The following is a 21376-nucleotide window of genomic DNA, read 5'->3' as shown; positions in this document are numbered from 1 at the left end:
AGGAAGGGACAAATGGGGGCAATGATGTTTAGCCCCATCTGTCCCCTTTGCTTCCCAGATTGTTTTTCCCTTTCTTCTTTGCCCTCTTTCTCCCCTCCTCTGCCTCCACTTCCACTGCACCCCCTTTGCATTGCTTTAGTTCTGGCATTTAAGCTCATTGTGGTGTTTGTTTTATGGCCTTGGCTTGTCTTCCAGTTCCAGTTCTGGGTTAGTAACATGTACGATTAGTCTTGGAGCCTAACGAAGGGGATCAGACGTGACTCTAGGGTACGTCTGAGCCGTTTAGCGTTTGTGAATGTAGAGCTTAAAGATCTGCTGCGGAAGTTTATTTTTAAGCTTCCTGAGAAGATAAATTCGAGTGTTGGCTTGTTTAGGGTATAAATAATATAACTGAAATTGCTCCAGGGAGCAATGCCCTCGCGGCTTTGAAGAATCCCAGGGACAATTATCCAGTGCTTGTAATAGCTTTTAATGGATGATCGCATTTTTCCTCACGTTGGCTAGTCTGAAAGCTTGAAACCGTATATTAAGCCTTGATTTGATTTTAAGAGTAGCGTTGACGTTTTTGTGATTATTGTAATGTGATTATTGTCCAGTGCCAGGAAATACAAAATAAAAATAAAATTATTGTGCAAAATAACAACTCTCGAAAATGAGAGCATTTTTAGGGCTTGTTCTCCTAAGGTCCCACTTTTGCTGTGTTGAGAGATAGTGGAAACTGCTGGGTTCCTGCCTGCTAGAGCAAGGCCCAGTTAGAGCATCCTCAGGGCTGCTCCGACTCACGTCACCTGGTGACGTTTTGCTGGGGACCGTAGCTGCAGCTCAGTAAAGCATCAGCAGAGCTGTGTCACTAGCAGTGCAGTGTGGCCCTGGTGAGGTGAGGTGTCTGTGTGGTGACTCATGAACCCGTTCACCATCAGCTGATGTGATGCAGATCGTTAGTCACTGACTGGTGGTGGTTACCCTTTCGTAGGTCCTGGAAGGACCAAGGGTCATGCAGGCAAAGCAGCTGAATCAGTCCTCCACCTCTCCTGCCTTTGGTGTGTAGAGCACTTGGTGGTGCTTGGACAGCCGTTTCGGCATGGCCCTCGTCAGACCGACTCAGGCTGTCTCATTTTATCCTGAATTCTCCGACCACTCTTGCTGTTTGGTTACAAGTCCTGTTATAGGTGTGCAGTAGGACTGGACCTGTAGCTGGGGGCACCTGGTGTGCTGCTGCGTGGTGGTAGCTCCATAGGAGCCTTCTAAAGCATCTGGGGTTTTACTGAGGAACTGAAATTCTTCACTCTGTTTTTTTCTATTCTTCTTATTCCCCTCATTTCCTAAGCCTCCTGGTTTTAGCTCTACCTCCTCATCCAGTGCCTGTCCTTAGGTACTATTACCCCGTCAGCCTGCTCTCCAGTATCTCAACTGATGGCCTGTAAATCTTTTTCTTGACCAAGTCCCTCGTGCCATTACCCAGCCCAGTCTCAAGTGCCACCTGGTTCTTTGACACTGTACCTGGCCACAGCTAGGCAAGGGCACTGCCCTTCTGCTTCCTTGTCTGCAGGTTTTTCAGCCTGACACCTCCGATTCAATCTTTTGTGCCTGTTGTGACTTGTCTTGGCCGTCACAACCCTCTCCTCTGGCTTTGGTGCCAACTGCACCCTCAGGTGCACAAGAGGAGATGTTGGATTGGGCTCTCTGTGTGATTTTTTTTTCTTTCTTTTTGTCTTTATGGCAAATGCTACTGATCTTATTTTTAATTCTCTTGTCTCTCCTGTCCTCCCACTGCCGTGGCCCAACGTGTGGGTGCCGCTGCTTGGCCATCTCCTCTGCTGGTCTCCTGCCAGCCACAGGCTGGGGGTCCCTCGAGAGACCCCTGCAGGTTTCTGGGTCTCGCTGTAGCAGAAATAATTTCCACGCTCTCCTCAGACAACGTCACATAGTCCAAATTGCCCTTCAGCGTGGGCGCGATTAGCAGTGAAACGAGCATTAGAAGGAATCTAGGAAACGCCGCGCTCAGGCTTACGTAGCAATGCCCGTAAGGCCGAGCCACCGGCGTGTGGCGTACGCGGGGAGCCGGGCAGGATGGCATGAGAGCTGCCACGGGGTCAAGGTTTCCCACCAGTTGCGGTTTGGCAAGGTGGGCTGGACTCTGCCTGCTCGGAGGCAGGTCCTCGAGGAGCATCTCTGCGTCAGAGCGCAAGGAGACTTTCTCCCTTATCTCAGGAGCCGTGTGAGTGCCGGTGCGACCTTCGATCCGAGGATTTGGAGGGACAAAGTTCAACGGGAACGAAAGGGCATTTCACCTGGTGGGAAGGAGTCAGAACTTGCTGCGCTCCTCTCCGCTGGTGCCTGGCGAGAGCGTTGGGCACCAAGTCGGACCGCGGAGCAGCCGGCGCGTCAGCTCACCTTGTGTTGTGCTCTCTTGCAGCTGCGTAAATGAGTATGGAAGATTATGATTTCCTCTTCAAAATTGTTTTAATTGGCAACGCCGGTGTGGGGAAGACCTGCTTAGTCCGCCGCTTCACTCAGGTGAGATTGGGCGTCCGTCATGTGCGTGGCGAGGAGGTGGGAACGCTGCTGCGCCCGTTCGGATGAGGAACGGCTTCTAAAGTGACTCGGACCCCCTGGCTGCGAACCAAGCTGCCCGGTGGCAGCGCAGCTCCGATGTGTTTCCTTGGCCGTGATTCTTAGGGCATGTGTCACTGATAGCAACCTCACCAGCACAAGCGATACATTGGTAATGCCGTGGGCGAGCTTGTTGGGGTCCTGGTGCTTGGAAAAATGCATCCCTTTCCTATGATGGAAAGTATTCTCTAAAAGCTACTGGAAAAACTCCTCCTGGTTTTGACCGGGACGCCTTTTGGGGCACTTTCCAGTATGTCTTTTCTCTCTGATCCCTCCAAGGTGGAAGAGGCAAATCAGTCTGCTTGTGCAAAAAGCTGTCATTTTTTTATTATTAGATACTCTCAGGGTCTGGGGCCGTCAGTCTAGTGTCTCCTGTTAAACATCGGACTCCTTAGGGTTTATACCTCTAGAGCTTTACTGAGAGCACGATTGAAGTGTGTTGTGGTGGGCTGCTGGCAATAAAACAAGACCTGGTGTTGCCTGGGGAAAATGTGAGCCCCCTGCTTCAGAGGCTTTACATGCATAGGCTCCAGGAAACCTTGCCTGAGAGTGGGGATTGGCAGGCCTTATCGGTCAGCCTGATTGCCGAAAACTAATCAAATGCAAAGATTTAAGGGCTGGCTTCCTTTTTTTGTAAAAGGCTGGTGGGGAAAGGATCAGACTTCTGTGATCCTGGCTGAGAGAAGTTTGCATGATGTGATATATAATGCAAGTTCTGTTTTTTGTTGCTGTGGGTTTTTTTTTCTTTCGGTTTTCACTGGGAATTGTCAGCAGCTTCTCCCAAATGTTAGTTTCATTTTTAAAACTGTGGTAGTGCTAAACACACTCTCCTATTGAGCATAAATAGCTAGCAGCAATAAAACTAGGCCCAAAGGGTTAATTGGGAATTCTGTAGCCAGCTCTGCTGCTGCTTGTGCTTTGGCAGTACTATTGCTACTGCTGCTGTAAGAGATGGATACGCCCCAAAATCAACATGGCTCTAGGCCTGGACACCAGAAATCAAAAGGCTCTGTTATTTTTTTCCCTTTTTTTGTTGTTGTTGTTTTGTTTCACTGCTGTTCCTTTCGGATGGCATCGAGACTGAATACTGCCAGAAAGGCGACAGCCACGGACTCTCGGCATCGCTGCAGTGCCGATAGCGGCTCGCTCTGTGTTTTTTCTCGAGCTGCTGTGCAGGGATGTGAGCCTGTCGAGCGGGACCTGGCAGAAACACCTTTTGGCACTCCTGCGGCATGGTGGAGGGGAAGACGTGAGGTTGCAGGAACAAAGTCATCTCATCTAATCCTGCCTCCTTGCACTTTTGCTCCCACCTCTTTAAAGGAGTTGCAAAATCGGATCAGAGAGGCTGCCAAGAGCAGCAGCCTGTACAGAAGTAGAAGGGCTTTTCCTTCTATTTTTCGCTTTATTTGTCCTCTTTTTCTTCTCCCTTGCTTTCCTACCTCTCAAGTGAGTTACTTGCGACAGGATTAGGGATGTGTAAGCAGAGAAAACATTGTGGGGTTGAATTATGCTAACCTTTGCACTGTGGGAAATGTCTGTTTTATTCCCCACAAGAGGCAGAAGTGGATTTTGCTGTCTCCTGCACTGGATTTTCAGTGTAGTCAGGGCCGGATCAGCGTGCAGAGCCTCGCCAGACCCCAGGCCCCCCATGCCTGGGGCAACGCAACAACCAGTTGCACCTTTTAGTGCTGTTCATTTAGAGCTGTCTAAACGTGATTGGAAAGAAGTATCTGGGGAAGGAGACATGGGTGCAGTAGTACTGAGGATAGAAAAGGGTGAGGATTGGTACCCAGAGAAATTTTTGTGCTGCTACAGAACTTGCTTAATGAAACTGTTCTTTTCTTCCAGGGGCTTTTCCCACCAGGTCAAGGAGCCACGATTGGGGTTGACTTTATGATTAAAACCGTGGAGATTAATGGTGAAAAAGTAAAGGTAGGAGCTTGCTGATTCTCAGCTTAAACTCAGATAGCAGTATGATAGTTCAGGTCTCTCTCTGAAAGTAGCCGTCCTGCTGCTAGAAGGCCCATGGATACATGCTGGTGTGTGAGGTTCTGCATCACGGCTCAGAAGATGCTGAGCATCACACTTAATCTCTGTGCCCCCCTTCCCAATTACCATCATGATTATAATAGTGAGCCTCCTCTACAGGAGAAAATAAAAAGAAGAGGTTCTGCAAAACTCTGTTCTGGTTTATAAGGCACCAAGATCTTGCCTGGCTGGGGTTATGGAAGTGCAAAGAACCATTTCAATGCAATATCCATTTATTGCATTTCTGGTAAGCTGAAATCTGTTACATCCCCCCTGGGATGTGCTCAGTGAAGGTTTCCTCCTGCTGAGCTCCTGAGATTACTGGAGGAGGGCAGAGCAGATTTCTGGGCTTGGCGGGGGCAGGGTTCTGCAAAGCAAAGGCTCGTCATCCACTTCTGCTGAGTTACGAGTTTGGGAGAAGTTGAGACTGTCGCAATACCGGCCCTGAAGTGAATAGGCCTAAGGGATAAAGGCAACAATGACCCATGTCCTCATTATTAGCCCTTTTGCCCTCCAAAATAGGATGGTCCTATCCAAACTGCCTGCTGGAAACTGCCCTTGTCATGTGCTAATTCGTGAACTGAACCTGGATATCATTCGGCAGAAAGCTAGTTGACCGAGGTCAAAACATGCCAGAGCTCAGTCTAACAATTTAATGGGATATATGATTGGGTGCCAGTGCCCAGAGATGTTGTCTGGCACTGCTTAATTCATTAGTAAAGGTTTAGTCACAGCTAGTGTGGTGTTCAGGAAGTGGGAGAAGAGTATGATTTTCTGAGCTTCTGGTATCAAGGAGGTGTCCAGGGTCCCTGGGCTACTCTTGGAATTACTCTGCCTGTGTTAACTCCAAGGGTATAGAAGTGAAAACAGCTATTTTCTCTTTGCTACCTACACCAAATCTAATAGTGAGCAAGTGGAAGAACCTACAGCAGTGTGGCAGTGACTGGATATGAGATCTGGACCCATTTTTAAGCTCATGCAGGTGGTGGAATGGAAACAGTGGGCTTGTGCAGATTTTCAGTCCTGTTTTTCTTTTTAATCCTCCACCCATTTTTCAGTGCAGAGTTTTTGAGGAGAAAATCAAGTGTCGTGTTCATAAGTTTAGGACAGGTTGGAAAAGCCGTGATGATGTCTGCAGGCTCCCACTCTGCTGTGTGAGGAGCTGTAGAAGCCTATGGCAAGTGATAGTCCTCAACCAAAAGACTGAACAGTTTAACCAGGTGAAGGACAGGAGGTTTCAATACCTGCATAAGGATACGGACCGAGTTAATGTGCTGCCCATTGCTTTGCAAGTGGGATAGAGCAGCAGGCAGGAAAGCAGTGCTAGCCTGACAAATACAGATGGATCCCCAATAACTCAGCTTATATTTGAGATTTAGGTTTTTTTAGACAGTTGAAGTTAAGTAGAGTTACCCTCAGCAAGGACTTGTCTGCGTTTGACTTGTACCTGTGACATAATCCTTTTAGCACTGGTTTGGCCAGAGGGTGCAAGCTCTTTAATGGAAGGAAGGTTGTGAGCACAGTTATGCCAACATGGGTAACGCGGAGACAGGGACTGCACAAGGAGTCTGTGCAAGCTGAGCGCGGACTTGTTTGTGTTATAAATCCTTGTTGCCCTCAAAACATCTGATAAATGCACAAGTAACCATCAGAGCAACTTTTTTTTTAAACCATGCTGGGGCTAGATTGTGTTTAACAGAGCAGCTGGCAAGTGCTAGCTGGTGAATATTCGTATAGCAAATAGGAGTGGTTGTTAAGTCAAAGGCCTCCCGCTTCCATCAGAGAAGTAAGTTGAAGTCACCAGAATTCAGCTAATGAACTGGTGCGTGAAGAAACTTAATCCTGTAAATTTACCCATTTGAACAATGCTTCCAAAGTCTGAAAGCCAAAATGGTTTCTTTCCACCTCTCGCATGAGTGCAAACAGGCAGTGATCTGAAACTTCTTGAATAAATGGTGCTAATAGGAATAAACACTTGATGGATTAGTGGGAAAAGCAGTATGACTCGGAGCACAGAGCAATAACACCGACATCCCCCTCAAACTGAGCGCTTTGTGGCTGTTAGCGCATTTAACAGTGCCCAAGCTGTGACTCCGCTTCTGCTCCAGGCAGCGTCTCCTGCACATCTATCGGGATCCAGGATTAGAGAGCAGCACTATTTACCAAAAAGGTTTTAAAATTTAAAAAGAAGAGACAGATTTCTGGGAAGATTACTTTCTAGCTTTCAGAATTGCTTTCCAAAGTCAGCGGAGAGGGATTTGCTAGCACAAGGACTATGCAAGCCATTTTGGATGTGAGAATAGCTACTAAGGCTCAATGACAGACCAACTGTAAAAAGAAAAAGCGAGCGTCTGCTTCCCTTCGTGTTCTTTACATACAATGTCGTGAAGTGTGTGAGACAGCCCTGTGTGGTTTAGAAGAGTGTTTGATCAGTCTGATCTTTTGTAACAGATCCAAAAATATGCCCAGCATATGTACTGTCTAAGAGGCTGCACATATTCGAGCCAAGTAGATGGCAATTGTAATGCTGGTCAGAGATAAACGTCCCCAGTGCTGCAAACATAAGGCTGTGCTATATGCATCTGCTATCTTACTGTGCGTGCAGAAATATTCATATGCATAAATCTAAACATGTATGCAAGTGTTGGGAGATGGAGAAGCATCATCTGGCTTCCAGAAAATTAACATCCAAATAACTTTGATTTCTGCAGGCTGACTCAGGCACCAGCCTTTGGTAGCTCTGAGAAAACAAAACGAGTGAAATAGCTGCTGTCAAATCTTTCACTTGGCAGAAATAAATTGATCAGTGGGGTAAAGTGCAAGACATGCATTTTGTCTCAAAGTCGATTTTATCGGTGGTTTTAAGTTCTAGGGCTTTTCTTCTAATGTTGGTACTTGCCTAGCAGGTAGATTCAGAGCAATAGTCGATAACAGGACCTTCTCCCCCAGAGCAGCCTGGTGCAGTCCATTTTGATTTCAAAATCTGTTGTATTAAAGCAGTGGAAGAACATAGCCACATCAGAAGTCCTTATCGCTTCAGAGATCTTCTGAATAAATGCAAAGCATTTATAAACTCGTGTTAACCAGTAGACCGATCAATAGATTTTTTTCCTGAGAAACAGATGAACAACAAAAAAATTATCTATGTTTTTTCCCATCTGCCAGAGTTTGAAGGCTGATTTGTTTTAAAGAGGACTTGGCTGCTATCTGAATTTCATGTGCAAGGAATTTCACGTACAGTTTTGTGTACCTTAAATGCAGATGCTGTGTTCAGCCATCTAAACACAGCTATGCCAAGGGATTAGGCAGCAAGTTGCCTTGGAGTTGTGAACCAGCCACAAACTATTTTCTTTGCAAAAATGTACTTTTCCAAAATGATACTCTGTCTGAAAGCTGCTTATTGGGGGCTCTCCTTTCAAAATAACATATTTATGATGATTAACTGATGTGGTTCAGCTTTGAAACTCAGCAAGAATAAGGTTTGCTCTGTTATGGGCTGCGCAACATATGAAAAAAATCCCAAATATTTTAACTTCTGCTGCCCAAAGTACACAAAATTCTGGCTGGAAATCAACCTTTCACATACTCCAGGGAGGGGCACTTTAAAAAATAACAGCTGGAGCAGAGAAATACTCTCTGAAGCTGGAATATTTTAATTTTGGATATTTGCTTCTTTGCATTTTTGAAATATTGGGGAAAAAAATCATCAGATGGTCAAATTATAAAAATGAGAGGAATTTGATTCATACTGGGAAATGTCTTATATGTTGTCTTCCTGGCCCCAGAGAACTTTGCAAGCATCAGTTAAGCCTCATGACCTCTTTCATATAGATAAGGTGGTGTTAACCACTTCTGCATATTGGGAAGAAAGTCAACGTGATATGTCCCAAGTTATGTAGGGGAAATGTAGTAGAAACCTTGAATCAGTGTTCAGCTGCAAGTCTCAGCTCTCTGTTTGCTCCTACAGTTTCCACCCCTTTGATACATCATCTCAATATAACTAAATAACTTTGGGAGGTAGAGGAGAGGCTCTTTTAACACTTCTGTGATGGACACTGTTGTCAATGCAGAGCACCTGTTGGACCTCTGGGGAAGGAGCATGAGAAGTGACTTTTCTCCCTGCAGCTCCTGCATTGTAATTCCATGCCAGCAAACCAGCTCTGTCCGCAGCCGAGCAAAATGCCAAAAGTCACATGAAAGCTTGCAGACCCTCAGCTTCCCGGGGATTTCGGGTGGAATACCAACCGAGTCTGTGCCTTGCATTTCAATCTCTAAATGCAGAAATGGAAACAAAAATTGTTGAGGGAACGGGAAGCCAAAGGGGAGAAGAGCTAAGTGCTTTCCCAGCATTGCTTTTACCCTGAAGGCATTTAGGTCAAAAGGGTGCTGCCATCAAATAAATAATGTTAAATTTATTCTTTCTTTCCCTGCTCCCCCTCCTTATGCTAAAAGCTGCAGATCTGGGACACGGCAGGACAAGAGCGATTCCGGTCCATAACACAGAGTTACTATCGCAGCGCCAACGCGTTAATACTGACCTATGACATAACCTGTGAGGAGTCTTTCCGATGTCTTCCCGAGTGGCTGAGAGAAATAGAGCAGTACGCCAGCAATAAAGTCATAACCGTGCTAGTCGGTAAGTGCCAGCCGTCCTTCAAAGGGTGGTTCTGCAGCGAGGTCGTGAGCTGTGCGTGTTGGGAGCCTGCCGAGAGCCGAAGGCAGGTGGAGGTGTTAGCGGGGGAAAATGCGGCGTCTGTATTAACTGGCGGTGGAGGATTCCCAAATGGATACGGCAGTGCAGGATTCCCAGGTGGATACAGCAGTTCTTGTTGCCGGTTGGAGCCCACGGCCATAGGGTGCAGCTGGTCCCTTTGAGTGAGATGACCCACGGCTCGGACGGTGTGGATAACCCCAGTGCCCTGATGATGATGTGCAGGACACCAACAGCTGCTACTCAAAGGGTGGACTTCTCCCAGACTTAAGGTTTCTGCCCACAGAGGTGGATACTTCCCACAGGTTGGTCCCATTAGGGACTAAAATGGTGGTTGTACAGCTACCAATAAAGCTAACCACAGAGCCTTTTCCCTTGCAACTCCCAGCTCAGATCTCTACAAAGATACGGGGATCTGCTGAAGCTGGCGATGCCTGCAGGTTGTTATACCCCGTAGCTGTGGGACAGCTGGAGTCTTGGCCAGAGTAGGTCAAGACCTGGGAAGCAGGACACAGTGGGTATGTGGATCCTAGCATTACAGGTGGGGCAGAGCTAGAAAACTAGATTTTTCCCATGGATTTTAATGAAACTAAAGATAAATACCGGAAGCCAGATTATCTGTAGTGGCTTCAACTCAAGCTAAAACAGACCTCATGCCATCTGTCTGCTACAAAGCAAGGGGAAAGGTATTGTGCCTGCCTGTGCTTTGCTGGGCTCTCCTTTCAGAATCTGCCAGTCAGAACTTGACTTTTAAAGGCCCCAGAATATATGAAGAATAGAAAAATAACTTTGGAAAAGCCAAAAAGGGGTGTTTTTTTTGTTTGTTTGTTTTTAACTGCAGTGTCCTTTTCTCATTAATAGTTTGCCATTAAAAATAATAAAGTTCTTCAGGATGATCTAGTATCTTTATTACCAATTTCAATTTTAAAATATCTTTATGGTATTTTTAAAAATCCTTTGAGCTTTACATGCCCACTGCACGTAAACATTAGGATTTAAGGTACTTCCATATGAGAAACTCATTACACTGCATAAGAGGAATATGGGACTTGTACAAATAATGCAGAAATAATTAATAAATGACTAACAGATGTATACATAGATTTTTACGGAACATTAAGTTTCTTATCAACAGTTATGGCATAAAATACAAATGCTAATAGCCACAGCGCACACTTTTGCAGATGGTAACAACCATAGCCCACTTACATTAACAAGTGGTTGCTAGTGATTGACAAGTGATGACCTACCCAGCTTGTGATAATCTGTTTATAAATGTAACTTTGGTGTATATACTGTGTCCAAGTAATTAGCAGGAAAAAAAGGATATCTCAGATGAAAGGATGGCAGCAAGGTGTGACTTTCCAATGAAAGAGCATGAAAGAGCTTTTCCTCCTAGTGATTCTCACAGCAGCCTCAGAGGAGTTGCTGGTGGAAACTAGGTTGGGCAAGTTGCCTCTTGAACTTGCTGAGTCCCTGGACACAGTCCCCTGCTATCACAGGTCTTGGTCTCTTATCTTTTTTGTGAGATTGATTTATGGTAAAAACATCATGTTTAAAGTGAAGTGGTGAGTAGTAGGGTATAATCATAGCAGATGTTTGCCTGAGGCATTAATCAACTGTCTACTAAAGTGAGCTCCCAAAGGAAAGGGGTGATTTCTTTCCCCGCCTTGTTCTGTGAGCACCCTTGAGCCCATCCACATTCCAGGCTTCACAGCCAAATCACTCACAGGAATATTTAATTAAAACAGGAAAGCAGCCTTCTGTGCCAGGCTTGTTCTGAAGCTTATAATTACATGAAAAATATCACATTTAGCATCCCACATGTTATAATTGACATTTTAAGTGCTCCTTAGAGCAAGAACAGGAGAATTTTCAATAGGTTTTAAAATGAAAATCCTTTAATGTCAGTTGATTAGCTTTAATTTAGCATTAATGCATCTGTTTGCTAACCGACTGGTATGTTCTCAGGGCATATTCCATTAAATGACCTGCTATTAAATGAACTTGGTTGCACGTATCAGGAAATCTGTTCTTTGGAGGGGAGAGCTAGCACTGAGAATTTCCCATCAAAAGCCCTGTCCGTACATACATACAGTACCAAACACTTCTTCGTTGCTGATCCATTTCTGTTTCTTTTGTCTTGTAAGTCAAATTAATTCCCTTTCTAAAATCTTTTATCGATGCAGGTAATAAGATTGATTTAGCTGATAAGAGGGAAGTCTCCCAACAAAGAGCTGCAGAATTTTCCGAAGCGCAAGACATGTACTATCTGGAAACCTCTGCAAAAGAATCAGATAATGTGGAAAAACTCTTCCTGGACTTAGCTTGTCGCTTGATCAGTGAGGCACGACAGAACACCCTTGTGAACAATGTGGCATCCCCATTACCAGGAGAGGGGAAAAGCATCAGCTATTTGACTTGCTGTAATTTTAATTAAAGAGCTGGCACGTGATTCCCCATCCCCCATGGGCCAAGAGGATTTTTACTGGGATTCATCTCCTTGAAAGGAATTCCTGCCACTTTGACCCATCTGACTTACCCCTGAGTCAGGTCGCAGATCTAGAAGCATGGCAGGCTGACAGCTCCAGCTGCATGGCAACATAGCAGAATATAACATGGTTTAATTTTAATTTTTTTGCAGTCTCTGGAGTTGGTTAGGAAAAGAAGAGTTGCACAAGGTGTTTCATGTAATGGAGAACATGAGCTGTTGTATTTCCTTCTGTAGGAGACTAGAACAGCCTCTCTTGAAGAAGATACTGAAGAATTCAAAATCTCTCTTACAGAATGATGTGTTTGGTCCTTTTTAAAAAAAAAAAAAAAAGAAAAGAAAAAAAAAATGAACACTGACCCTGGACTATACTGGCAATCTTCTGGGCTGCCAGCCAATGAGTTCTTAGGACATGTATATAGAGTCTGTTCACATGTCTTCATGGAAGACTCTAGTGTTTGAATCAGTGTTATGTCTCTCATCTACAGGCACTTTCATGAACATGAAATTTAAAAAAAAAAAAAGAAAAGTTATATATATCAACACTTCCAAACAATGGTTTGAGAAGAGATATGGATACAGCTCCCTTGCTCCCTTTGGTGCTAGCAGTTCAGCAAATATTCCATAGACCAAACGTAGTCTTACTACATTACTGTCCTCTGAATGTGTAACTTAGAATAATTAGGAAAAAGAACACTAATAAGCACTGCTCATTTAAAAAAAAAAAAATCTCATTACCTCTTTTTCTAGCCCAAACATAGTGGGTAAGGACTGTGCTTTTTTGATATCCAACATAGGATGAAAAGACTTTCCAGAAATAAAAAAAAGAATAACAAATCCTCCTCATCCCTAATTAGTAATGTCCTTATGTGAAGAATTAGCTTTGGGAAATTTTTTTGCTGGAGTTGGAAAAAATGCACCAGACCTGACCAAAATATTATGCGTGCATTGATTGTGTATAAGGGTTCAAAGAGAGCACAGTTTTAAATGGCAGTCTGCAATATGTTTGAATAAATATAAAGCTTGTAGATACCGTTCTTGTTGAAAAGCAGGCGTACAATTTTGTAGAATTTTTTTACGCTAAGTGAAAATAGCAACAGGTTGCAAGTGGTGTCATTCTGTGTCTAACTCATCCAGCAATCACCGTATGGAACCGTACTCTGAGACGCTCTTAAAGGTATTTTCTTGGCATCTGTTCTCTTTAGAGTAGCTTTCAGATTCAGGGCTGTAGACTCATTTAATTTACTTGATGCTTTGTACTCCTACATCTCAGACTCTGGTGTATGTATAACTGTTTAGGCAATTTCTTTCTACAAAACCCCTGAAGTGGAAGCATTACGGAATTTGTTGTATTATTACACCTCTAGTGCCATACTCTAATAATGCATTGCAAATTTGCATGTTGACATTAAAGCAAAATTGGAAGACAGGTGAATATGCACAGGAACAATGGTTTTTTAGAGTTCAAGATCATTTTAGCTAATCTGGATGAAAATTACCTGGCAATTACATGGCTGTGATATGCTATAAATTAGAATTAATCAGCTTAATATCATTTGGCACTTACTGATGATTATAACTGAGCTTTTGTGTTGACATAAAAAGCTGCCAATAAGTAGTTCTTGAAAATAAAAAAAATAGCATTTTCAAATGCTTTTTTGCAGTTTCCTAAAAAATAACCCCTTCTTTGAGCTATATCATATTGTGCCTTTGATCTTCAATGGGAACTAACTATGTTTGTGTGTTTGAGAGAGGTAAGAATAGTGTATAATATGGCCATTTGAATGAATATTTTATTGCTATTGTTTAGGTCACTTCCTTCTTGTAGAAGTTGTGGTACAAGACTTGTTTGTCACTTAGGTAACGTTTTGCAAAGTGCTGCTGTAAGTGTTAGATGTTGGGGAAATGTCATCTGGCACGCTGGCCTTTACTGCTTCTTTTCAGTCTGCTCATTCTGTAACCCAGAGGATTTAGAAATGCGTGGAACTTCCAACTCTGAAAGACCATCCAGCTCTGAAAGAGCTGGTCCTCTACAGCTCTTAACTCTTGTTTAAAGCAAGACCCATGAGGTTATATGTAAGATAATACTGGAGTTAGAAATTAATATTACATATATTTAATTTGTAAAAGTTCTTACTCTCTAGATGGTGGACTTGTCAGAAAGCATAAAACTTAATAACAAATAAGGCAGGGCTATTTGATCAAGTTAACCAAGGAGGAAGGAGACTGCTCACTACAGCACGTGTGGGTGGCCTTATTTCCTAAAGCATCAAAGCTTCAGGTGTAACTGTCCAACACACTCTCCATCTATTCAATCTCCCAAAATTTTGGGATTGGGAAATTTTGAAGCTGTTGGCTGCTTTCAAGATGACTTGATAGAGAGGTGCCCATCACAATGACAGGAAGTTTCTGTGCATTTTTGAAAGCTGGTGTTTAGGTAGGAGAGACGGAGCTGAATTTGTGCCCCGCTGAAGGAAAGATAGGGACAACTCAGCCTTTAACTGTTTGTTTTTCTGGCCAGGCAGCACACGCAGAAACAGCTCTGTGAGATATACACACCTCTGTGGTACAGTTGTCATAACTGGATGATCTTGCTGCAGCTTAAGACCAGTGCTAATAAATTTGGCATGAACATCTGTTGCTAGTGAAAATTAGAATATTATAGAAATATTTTTGAGCATCACTGAAGGAATCATGTTAAAACACCAGTGGGAGGGGAACAAATGGAAAATGAATAATGATCATAGGCATAAACTTGATTCTGAGGTGGACATGTACTTTGCATTCCTGCTGAGTACCACTATGAATGCATTTTAAAATGCTCCTTGCATCACCTCTGGAGGTTGAACACTAATGCATCATCATGACTGAACAAGCTGAATTGATCAAATAGCAGAAATTGCTCACTTTATTTCCTTGAATATTCACTCTGAGGTTTCTAGAAGGCTATGTCTCTTTTCCAGTGCTTTCCTACCCCTTGGCCGATGATTTTGTATACTAGCTGCCTACCAGTTGGCAACTGTCTGTTCTGTTGCTAACAAATCTTTCAAGAACTCCATCTCCAGACAGGGATGTGCTGCTCCAGTGGAGTGCTGCAATTGGATTGACGTAGCAATAAGGTAACTACTCCAGGGACAAATCCAAAATCCATCCTTTCAAAATTTACTCTGGGCCTGAGTGCTTTAAGTCTATTTTGTTACAGGGTTGAAAGGAAACAGTGGTTGCATGTTCACCATTTTATAAGGTTGTAAGCTAAAGTTGTAGTTTGAATTTTTTTTTTGCAGTTACTGAACACTAGCTGTTCAATAAGTGACATTTTGTCATGATAACTCCTTTGCAGGAGTTATTTTTATACACCTTCAAATTTTTATCTTTAGTGCGTAGAACCCACTTATCCTTGTGGGTTTGAGGGCTAATCTTCTCTTCTGCAGTCTGGTCCTCTGCTGAAGGCTTTACAACCAGAAGAGGAGCTTTATCAACTGCAAACGACAATTTAACATTGTGGCACATTGGTCAAAGAGTTGAAAAATAGCAGGAGATTTTTTTAAAAAGTCCCTATTTTATGGCAATCATCTCTCCATCTATGACAAACACCTTCTAGCTAGATAAATGGATTTTTGCAAGAGAACAGTCAGCAAAAAGTACGATGCTCGCTGGGTCAAGATCCAAAAGCTGGGCAGAATTGGTATGATAGGGCCAAATATGACTGGAAATGTTCCTTACTGACAGGAGTATAAGGTATTGGCTTTAGTGCAGTTGCTAGATTTTGATGCGTTTTTGAGGACAATATATTCACAATCATGGAGTAATCTTACTTCTGTGTGAACATGAATTTGTATAGTAGTCCCATAATGACATCATCTGTTCTTTAAACTTCTTACCACAATGACTAGCTCCAAGGAGAAGCCAATATGGATGGTCAACAGATGTTTGCCTACAGACATAGCAGACCTGTTTGGAGAGATTAGTAAAGGTATCTTCTGAAAACCAGGTAATCTAAACTCTGTTTTTCAGATCAGCCACTGATTCCATCAGGCTGATCTTGGATAAACCACTACATGATCTGTGCTTCGGATCACTATCTGTAAAATGCTTTCACTAATATTTTGCATTGGCTATTTACACTGCAAGTTTGTTGGGGCAAGCTGCAACTCCCTTCTGTTCCTAGTTGTGTTTCCCATAAGAGAGAGACTGCTGGGAAAAAACTTCTTAACTCCTCTTCAGGAGAAAGAAAAGGTCAAGAGTTATGATGGAAAAAGTGAAATTATGAGCCCTAAAAAGAACAGGACATTTTAAGTCTCTTCCTACCTCTCATGTTGAGGTTCTGATTTGATCTTCAGGTAAGTCATTGGAGCATGCAGTCATTTACATGCTTGTGCTGAATGCTAAATGGCTTTGTGATCGCTATTCAATAAAAACATACATGACAAATTATCAGACAGGATACTTGGGTTTTGCTGTGGAACGCATGAAGCAACTCTTAATCTGTTAGCCTTTTAGTGCTGTTTGTCTCTGGAAATAGCTATACCAGTTACAGTGGGCTCCTGCTAGTCTAGGTTGAGTGGCTAATGGCTATTGAATTCCTTCAGCATCAGCAGTAATGGCAGCAGACTGAGGTTCACACTGCAGACAGTGGTTTGAAAAGAGGGAAAGTGGAAATTAATGATGCAGGAGCAGAGTGGGTGCACACATGTAGGACAACGACTTTTCCTGAGCTTTTGTTGACAAGGGATGCAATTAGTTGTAGTCAAAACTACTGGGTTTTGCACTGTTCATTATCCCTAAGGATTGCTGTTTGTTCAGCTGCTTTTCCACTTGGGTTTTTTTCAGCATGAAGAACTGTCCATAAAATCCTGCTGAGATTTTGAGCTGGCAAAATTCTGTGTTCACAGGCTGAATTCACTTAGAAAATGTGAAAAATTCTCAAAATGAGAAAAATTTTCAAATACCAGAGTGAACATGCAGGATACACTGCCCTGGGGGAGCTGTGGTACCATCATGGTCAGATATGGCTGTGAACACAAAAACAGCAACCCTCTCACGGCTAATTGCCAATTTGGCACGATTTTGATTGCTCTGGATTTTAATAAGAGACACTTTGAACTTGACTTTCATCTGAGTTACTCTAGGATTCTGTTGCTTCCAATATCAGGGTATCCAGTATCCCTCATAGGTGCTGCTCCTATAAATATATATTGAGCAGAAGATCTTTTTGAGTTTATTCCATTAGAAAAGTTGGTTTTGGAGGAAGCCTTGTGAATTCCTAGTGAGTGAGTGGGAGATTGTCCTAAATGTTGATGGTCATAGTTTAGGATTTGTCTTGCCTAGGAAAATAGGCAACAGGGTAATCCCACTGATGTGGATTCATGATGCAAGACTCCCAACAGAGCCTGCTGTGTTGATCTGACTGTCTTAATCACTAAGCTGGACTGACCCAAAGCTTCCTTTTGCTACACTGCATTATATGTAGCTGAGATAGATTACCAGCTATCGTCACTCACGGATGCAATCACACCATCATGTGAATGAGCTGTGAGCCATATGAGTTAAGTTTTTCTTAAAGCTGGGAGCCACAGATGCAGAGAAAAGCTCATCTCTGATGCATTCAGCTCCAAATACACTCAGCTTGGAGAAAGACAACCTGGATAAAGCAGGAGCCGAGATGACAGAATGAATGTAACTAGGCTCTAACTGTTGTCAGTGAAAGATTATCCTGGTTTTAAGCATGTAGCCATGGTTAGCAGTTCAGCTCATCTGTCCATGGATAACAGGACTGGCTATGGTGTGTACTCTGAGTTTGTCTCTGTTTTGGCATTAATGACTAGTTATTAACATTTCCTGGATGTGATCCGTTTCTTTGAGGTTCTTTTCCAGCAAGGTTGGAAAATAATTTTAGCTCTGTTGAGTGCCATTATGAAATAAATGAGTCTCAGAGACTGAAGAAGCAGACAGCACCTTTACCACTGCCTTTGGTACCACTGCTTATCATGGGGCAACATTCACAAAGACCTGCACATCTGTGAGTGCATTGAGGCTGTGCCCCTGCCAAGCATCTTCTGAAGATCAGCCCTGGTGCACAGCTGCACAACATGGCCAAAACTTGTGTCAGTTATCACAGCTTCAGTTGTGCTGGTGGAGCGGCACGGGTCTACCTGCGGAGAGGGAATGCTAGAAGTCTTCTGTTGTCAGAGGCAGCGATCAAGGGCTCTGATGCGCCTGGTGTCATACGAATGCCAACCTCAGAGCTTGTCAGAGCTGGGGAATCCCAACTCCTTGGGTATGTTTCATCCATGAATCTGTCCATTCCCAGTACTGCTTATGCCTTGGAGTGGTGCCGGCACTGTGGCAGCCCTGTGAGAGGGGGGAACCAAAGTACCGTGGAGGTCTTAGACTGGAAATGGGCTGGGCTGGCTGTGTGAACTACGAGATCTGACTCCTGCTTTAACTAGAAGGAGAAGCATCTGTTTATCTTCTGCGCTGTCTCAAATTTCTTACTAAGACCACATAAATCTGAGTAGCCTGTTCTCAGCCAGCGTAGTCTATAAAGAATGTTTCCCATTTTACAGGACCAGTGTGAGAGATTCAGATGTTAAGAGCCATTGGTGGTTTGGGTCAAGTGAATAAATTAAGGCAGGTGGACTCTGCTCTCAATCCACTGAGATTTGCCAACTGATGCGAAGAGTCATTCTGAGCTGCCACTTTCGTAGCAGTGTGAATATCTCTGAGGGTCTGGACTGCATCACTGGTACTAGCTTTAGTAAATGAAATGGTCTTGCTATCCCCAGCAGCTAAGCTGTTATGGGGGAAGTGGAGGAAAGGGTAATATTGTTTTGGTATTTTAATGGAGTGAGAGCAAAATATTTGGTTTATGACAGGGAAAGCAGCAGTGAATTCAGGCACTGCTATTCCCTCAACTCTTGCAGACTATTTGGAAGAAAGCCTTACAGTTGGCCTCCTCAAACAGTCAGCACTGAAGGAAAAAAATGAAAGCTACTTAAGCCAATATTTTTTTTGGGGAAAAAAGGCCATCTAATGAGACAAGTGAGGAAGCCCAGAGCTATTGTTGCTATACAGGTTTTGAGCTACAAGTCTATCTCTGAATATTAGAGAAACAGTTTAAAATGTGCCATGGGTTTTTAGCATAACAAGATGCATTGCAGATATGTCACATCCATTTCATTCCCCGCAGCTGTTTACAAAAGAAAAAAAAAATCCTGAGACTGGAGCAGCTGCAGTCACTCAACTGTCAATACGGGACAAGGCTCTCTCTGCTCCTTTTCATTTCCACTTCACTCTGTTCTGCTGCACGTATTTGGCTGTTCTGTGAATTTGCAGATTATGATATTTTTTTTCTGACTGCCTTTGATCTATGCAGACTCACCCAGCTCTCCTTTGAATTCATTCATACTTTCAATAGGCATTTTAATTTTATGTTTACTGGCTTTTTCCCCTTTGTAGTGTTACCTAATTGACAAGTTTTTTGTATTCTGTGTTACATCTAGATTGTTGAGTCTAAAATGTTTCCTCTTTCCTGAGAGCTACAGTAATTTTAGAGATTTATAAAGGTATTGTTGTTTCCACAGAAGAGAAAACTGATATATCTTCAGCTTTGATAGCTAATAAATCAGTAATGAAGCATGTAATTCCTTTTACAGCATGAACTAAGTACATTTTATACCATCAGCTGTAGTTTGAATTGTAGTTTAAAAGCCTGCTTACAGACTAAAACCAGCATTCTGTTTGCAACTTCCATGCCAGTGAAGCCACAGGATTAAAGGAATTTCCTGGATTGGAGATTTTCCCACACGTTCAGCTGTTCTGCAAAGATCTGCTGTTTTTTTCCCAACAATAGTGAATTCAGCACAATGTATAGAATTTTAGTAAGAACCCTGATTTGCTTAAATGTCCTAAACACATGGCCAGAAGGATGAGGAGATGACATATTTCTTGTTGATCAAGCACAACCATTTCAGTGGAGAAAATGCACTACATTTGGTCAGACCATTTATCTTCAGTTGCTGGAATAATACTGTCTTTGGAAAGACTATAGGTGTTAGCAAATTGCCAAACTGTGAATCATTAAACTGTCAGAAGCATTTGACTTGTCTGTTTTTTAACTTCTTGTTGTCAAGTGTGGTACAGTGGGGTTGAGAAAAGAATGTATTTTGGATGACCAGGATGACGAATGTATGAAGCTTCATGTTTATTTGTAATGTCCTTTTTATACTTAGGAATTGCTTACATATGTATCTGTATGTAAATAAATGTTTAATCCTTTCCACCTGCTGTTTTAAATGTCTGATTTGTTTGATCAAAACCTGCAAAGAAACGTTACCTTTAAAATATGTATAAGACAAACTGATTCACTCTAGGAGGACATGATTTAATATCAGATCAATAAATGAATGGCTGCTGAGGATTTTCTGCTTGGGTTCGGCATACCAAGACTCTCACAGCCTTGGACTCTCTCAGCAAGAGCAAAGATAGAGCTGCTGTCCTTGGGAGCAATGTCCCTTCCCACTAGAGCAAAAGAAGAAGTTGTGTTTAAACCCAGAGAGTTCATAGCAACGTTTGAAATGCCAACTGCGATCACTAGAGGGTAGTATGTGACAGAGGCCAGGTAGCATTTTCACTCATGGTCATTATGAACCTGTAGCTGGTTAAACTCCTCTCCTAGCAGGAAGCTAGGGTTGTTTGAACAGAGGTGATGTTTCAATATGGGTTGTTTTTTATTCATTGTCCCAGTGCCTTTGTTCTGTTCTAGTGCTTCTCTCCAGCCTTCAGCTTGCTCCTTTCTGCTCATAGAAGATGACAGTTGTCTTCCAGTGGAGCTTCCTAACTGCCCTTCTGGATGACTGGAATCATTTTTGAAAAGACTTCTTGTTTAAAAAAGTGGAGGTCTCCTGTCAGCCTGTAATCTTTTTGGTCAATATATAAAGTCTTTGCTCTGACTTATTCTGGGGATTCCAGGATTTCCTCCCTGTGCCCTACTCCACATGAAGTATGACTTCTGCTCACACTCATTTTGAGAAATGAGCTGTGAAGACTGAAGACCTCATGTGTCTTTTACTGCCTTCTCTACTGACCTTGAAGCTCCTTCCGTGGTAAGTGCCTGTGACATCGGGGCCAGACCATCTGCTCCACGTTCCCCAGGAAGCTGGCAATTTGAATTGGCAATAAAACAGAAGTATTTGGAGAGGAAAAGTCTCTGCATGCCTCTGGGTAGGAACTGAGTAAGGGGAGGGGAAGAAAAATATCCTTAAAAATCAAACAGTTTGCGAACTGAGTATTCACTGAAAAAGACAAGGGCTGGAGTGTGGTGCCTGTGGGGATGAAGGCTTCCTTCCTGGGGAAAAGTGAAGAGCAGCAGACCTGTGCTATGGAGCAACCACGTGTGTCCCCAGTGCCCAGCTGAATCAGCCTTATGCTGCAGGGAGGCACGCATTGCTCCATGTGTGCATCTGCTTGGTGCTGAGAGGCTGCTTTTCCTTGCAAGAAGCATGTAATTTGTGGGAAGTGCACTCTTCTCCTTG

At 43.2% G+C, this 21376-nt stretch overlaps 1 protein-coding gene across 2 annotated transcripts in view; it reads left to right on the top strand.

The window, feature by feature from the left end:
- RAB30 (RAB30, member RAS oncogene family) overlaps positions 1-20124 on the top strand; it is a 50597-nt gene extending 30473 nt beyond the window's left edge. For both annotated transcript variants that reach the window (XM_064505167.1, XM_064505168.1), the window contains 4 exons: positions 2417-2517; positions 4462-4545; positions 9094-9277; positions 11542-20124. In XM_064505167.1, coding sequence (XP_064361237.1) covers positions 2425-2517; positions 4462-4545; positions 9094-9277; positions 11542-11792 — 612 coding nt within the window. In that variant the 5' untranslated portion in view covers positions 2417-2424 and the 3' untranslated portion in view covers positions 11793-20124. The remainder of the gene's footprint in view (positions 1-2416; positions 2518-4461; positions 4546-9093; positions 9278-11541) is intronic.
- Positions 20125-21376: the final 1252 nt, after the last annotated feature.

The sequence above is a fragment of the Dromaius novaehollandiae genome, chromosome 1 (assembly GCF_036370855.1).
Source record: "Dromaius novaehollandiae isolate bDroNov1 chromosome 1, bDroNov1.hap1, whole genome shotgun sequence".
In the NCBI taxonomy this organism is placed as follows: Eukaryota; Metazoa; Chordata; class Aves; order Casuariiformes; family Dromaiidae; genus Dromaius; species Dromaius novaehollandiae.
This window is presented reverse-complemented; position numbering and strand designations above follow the sequence as displayed.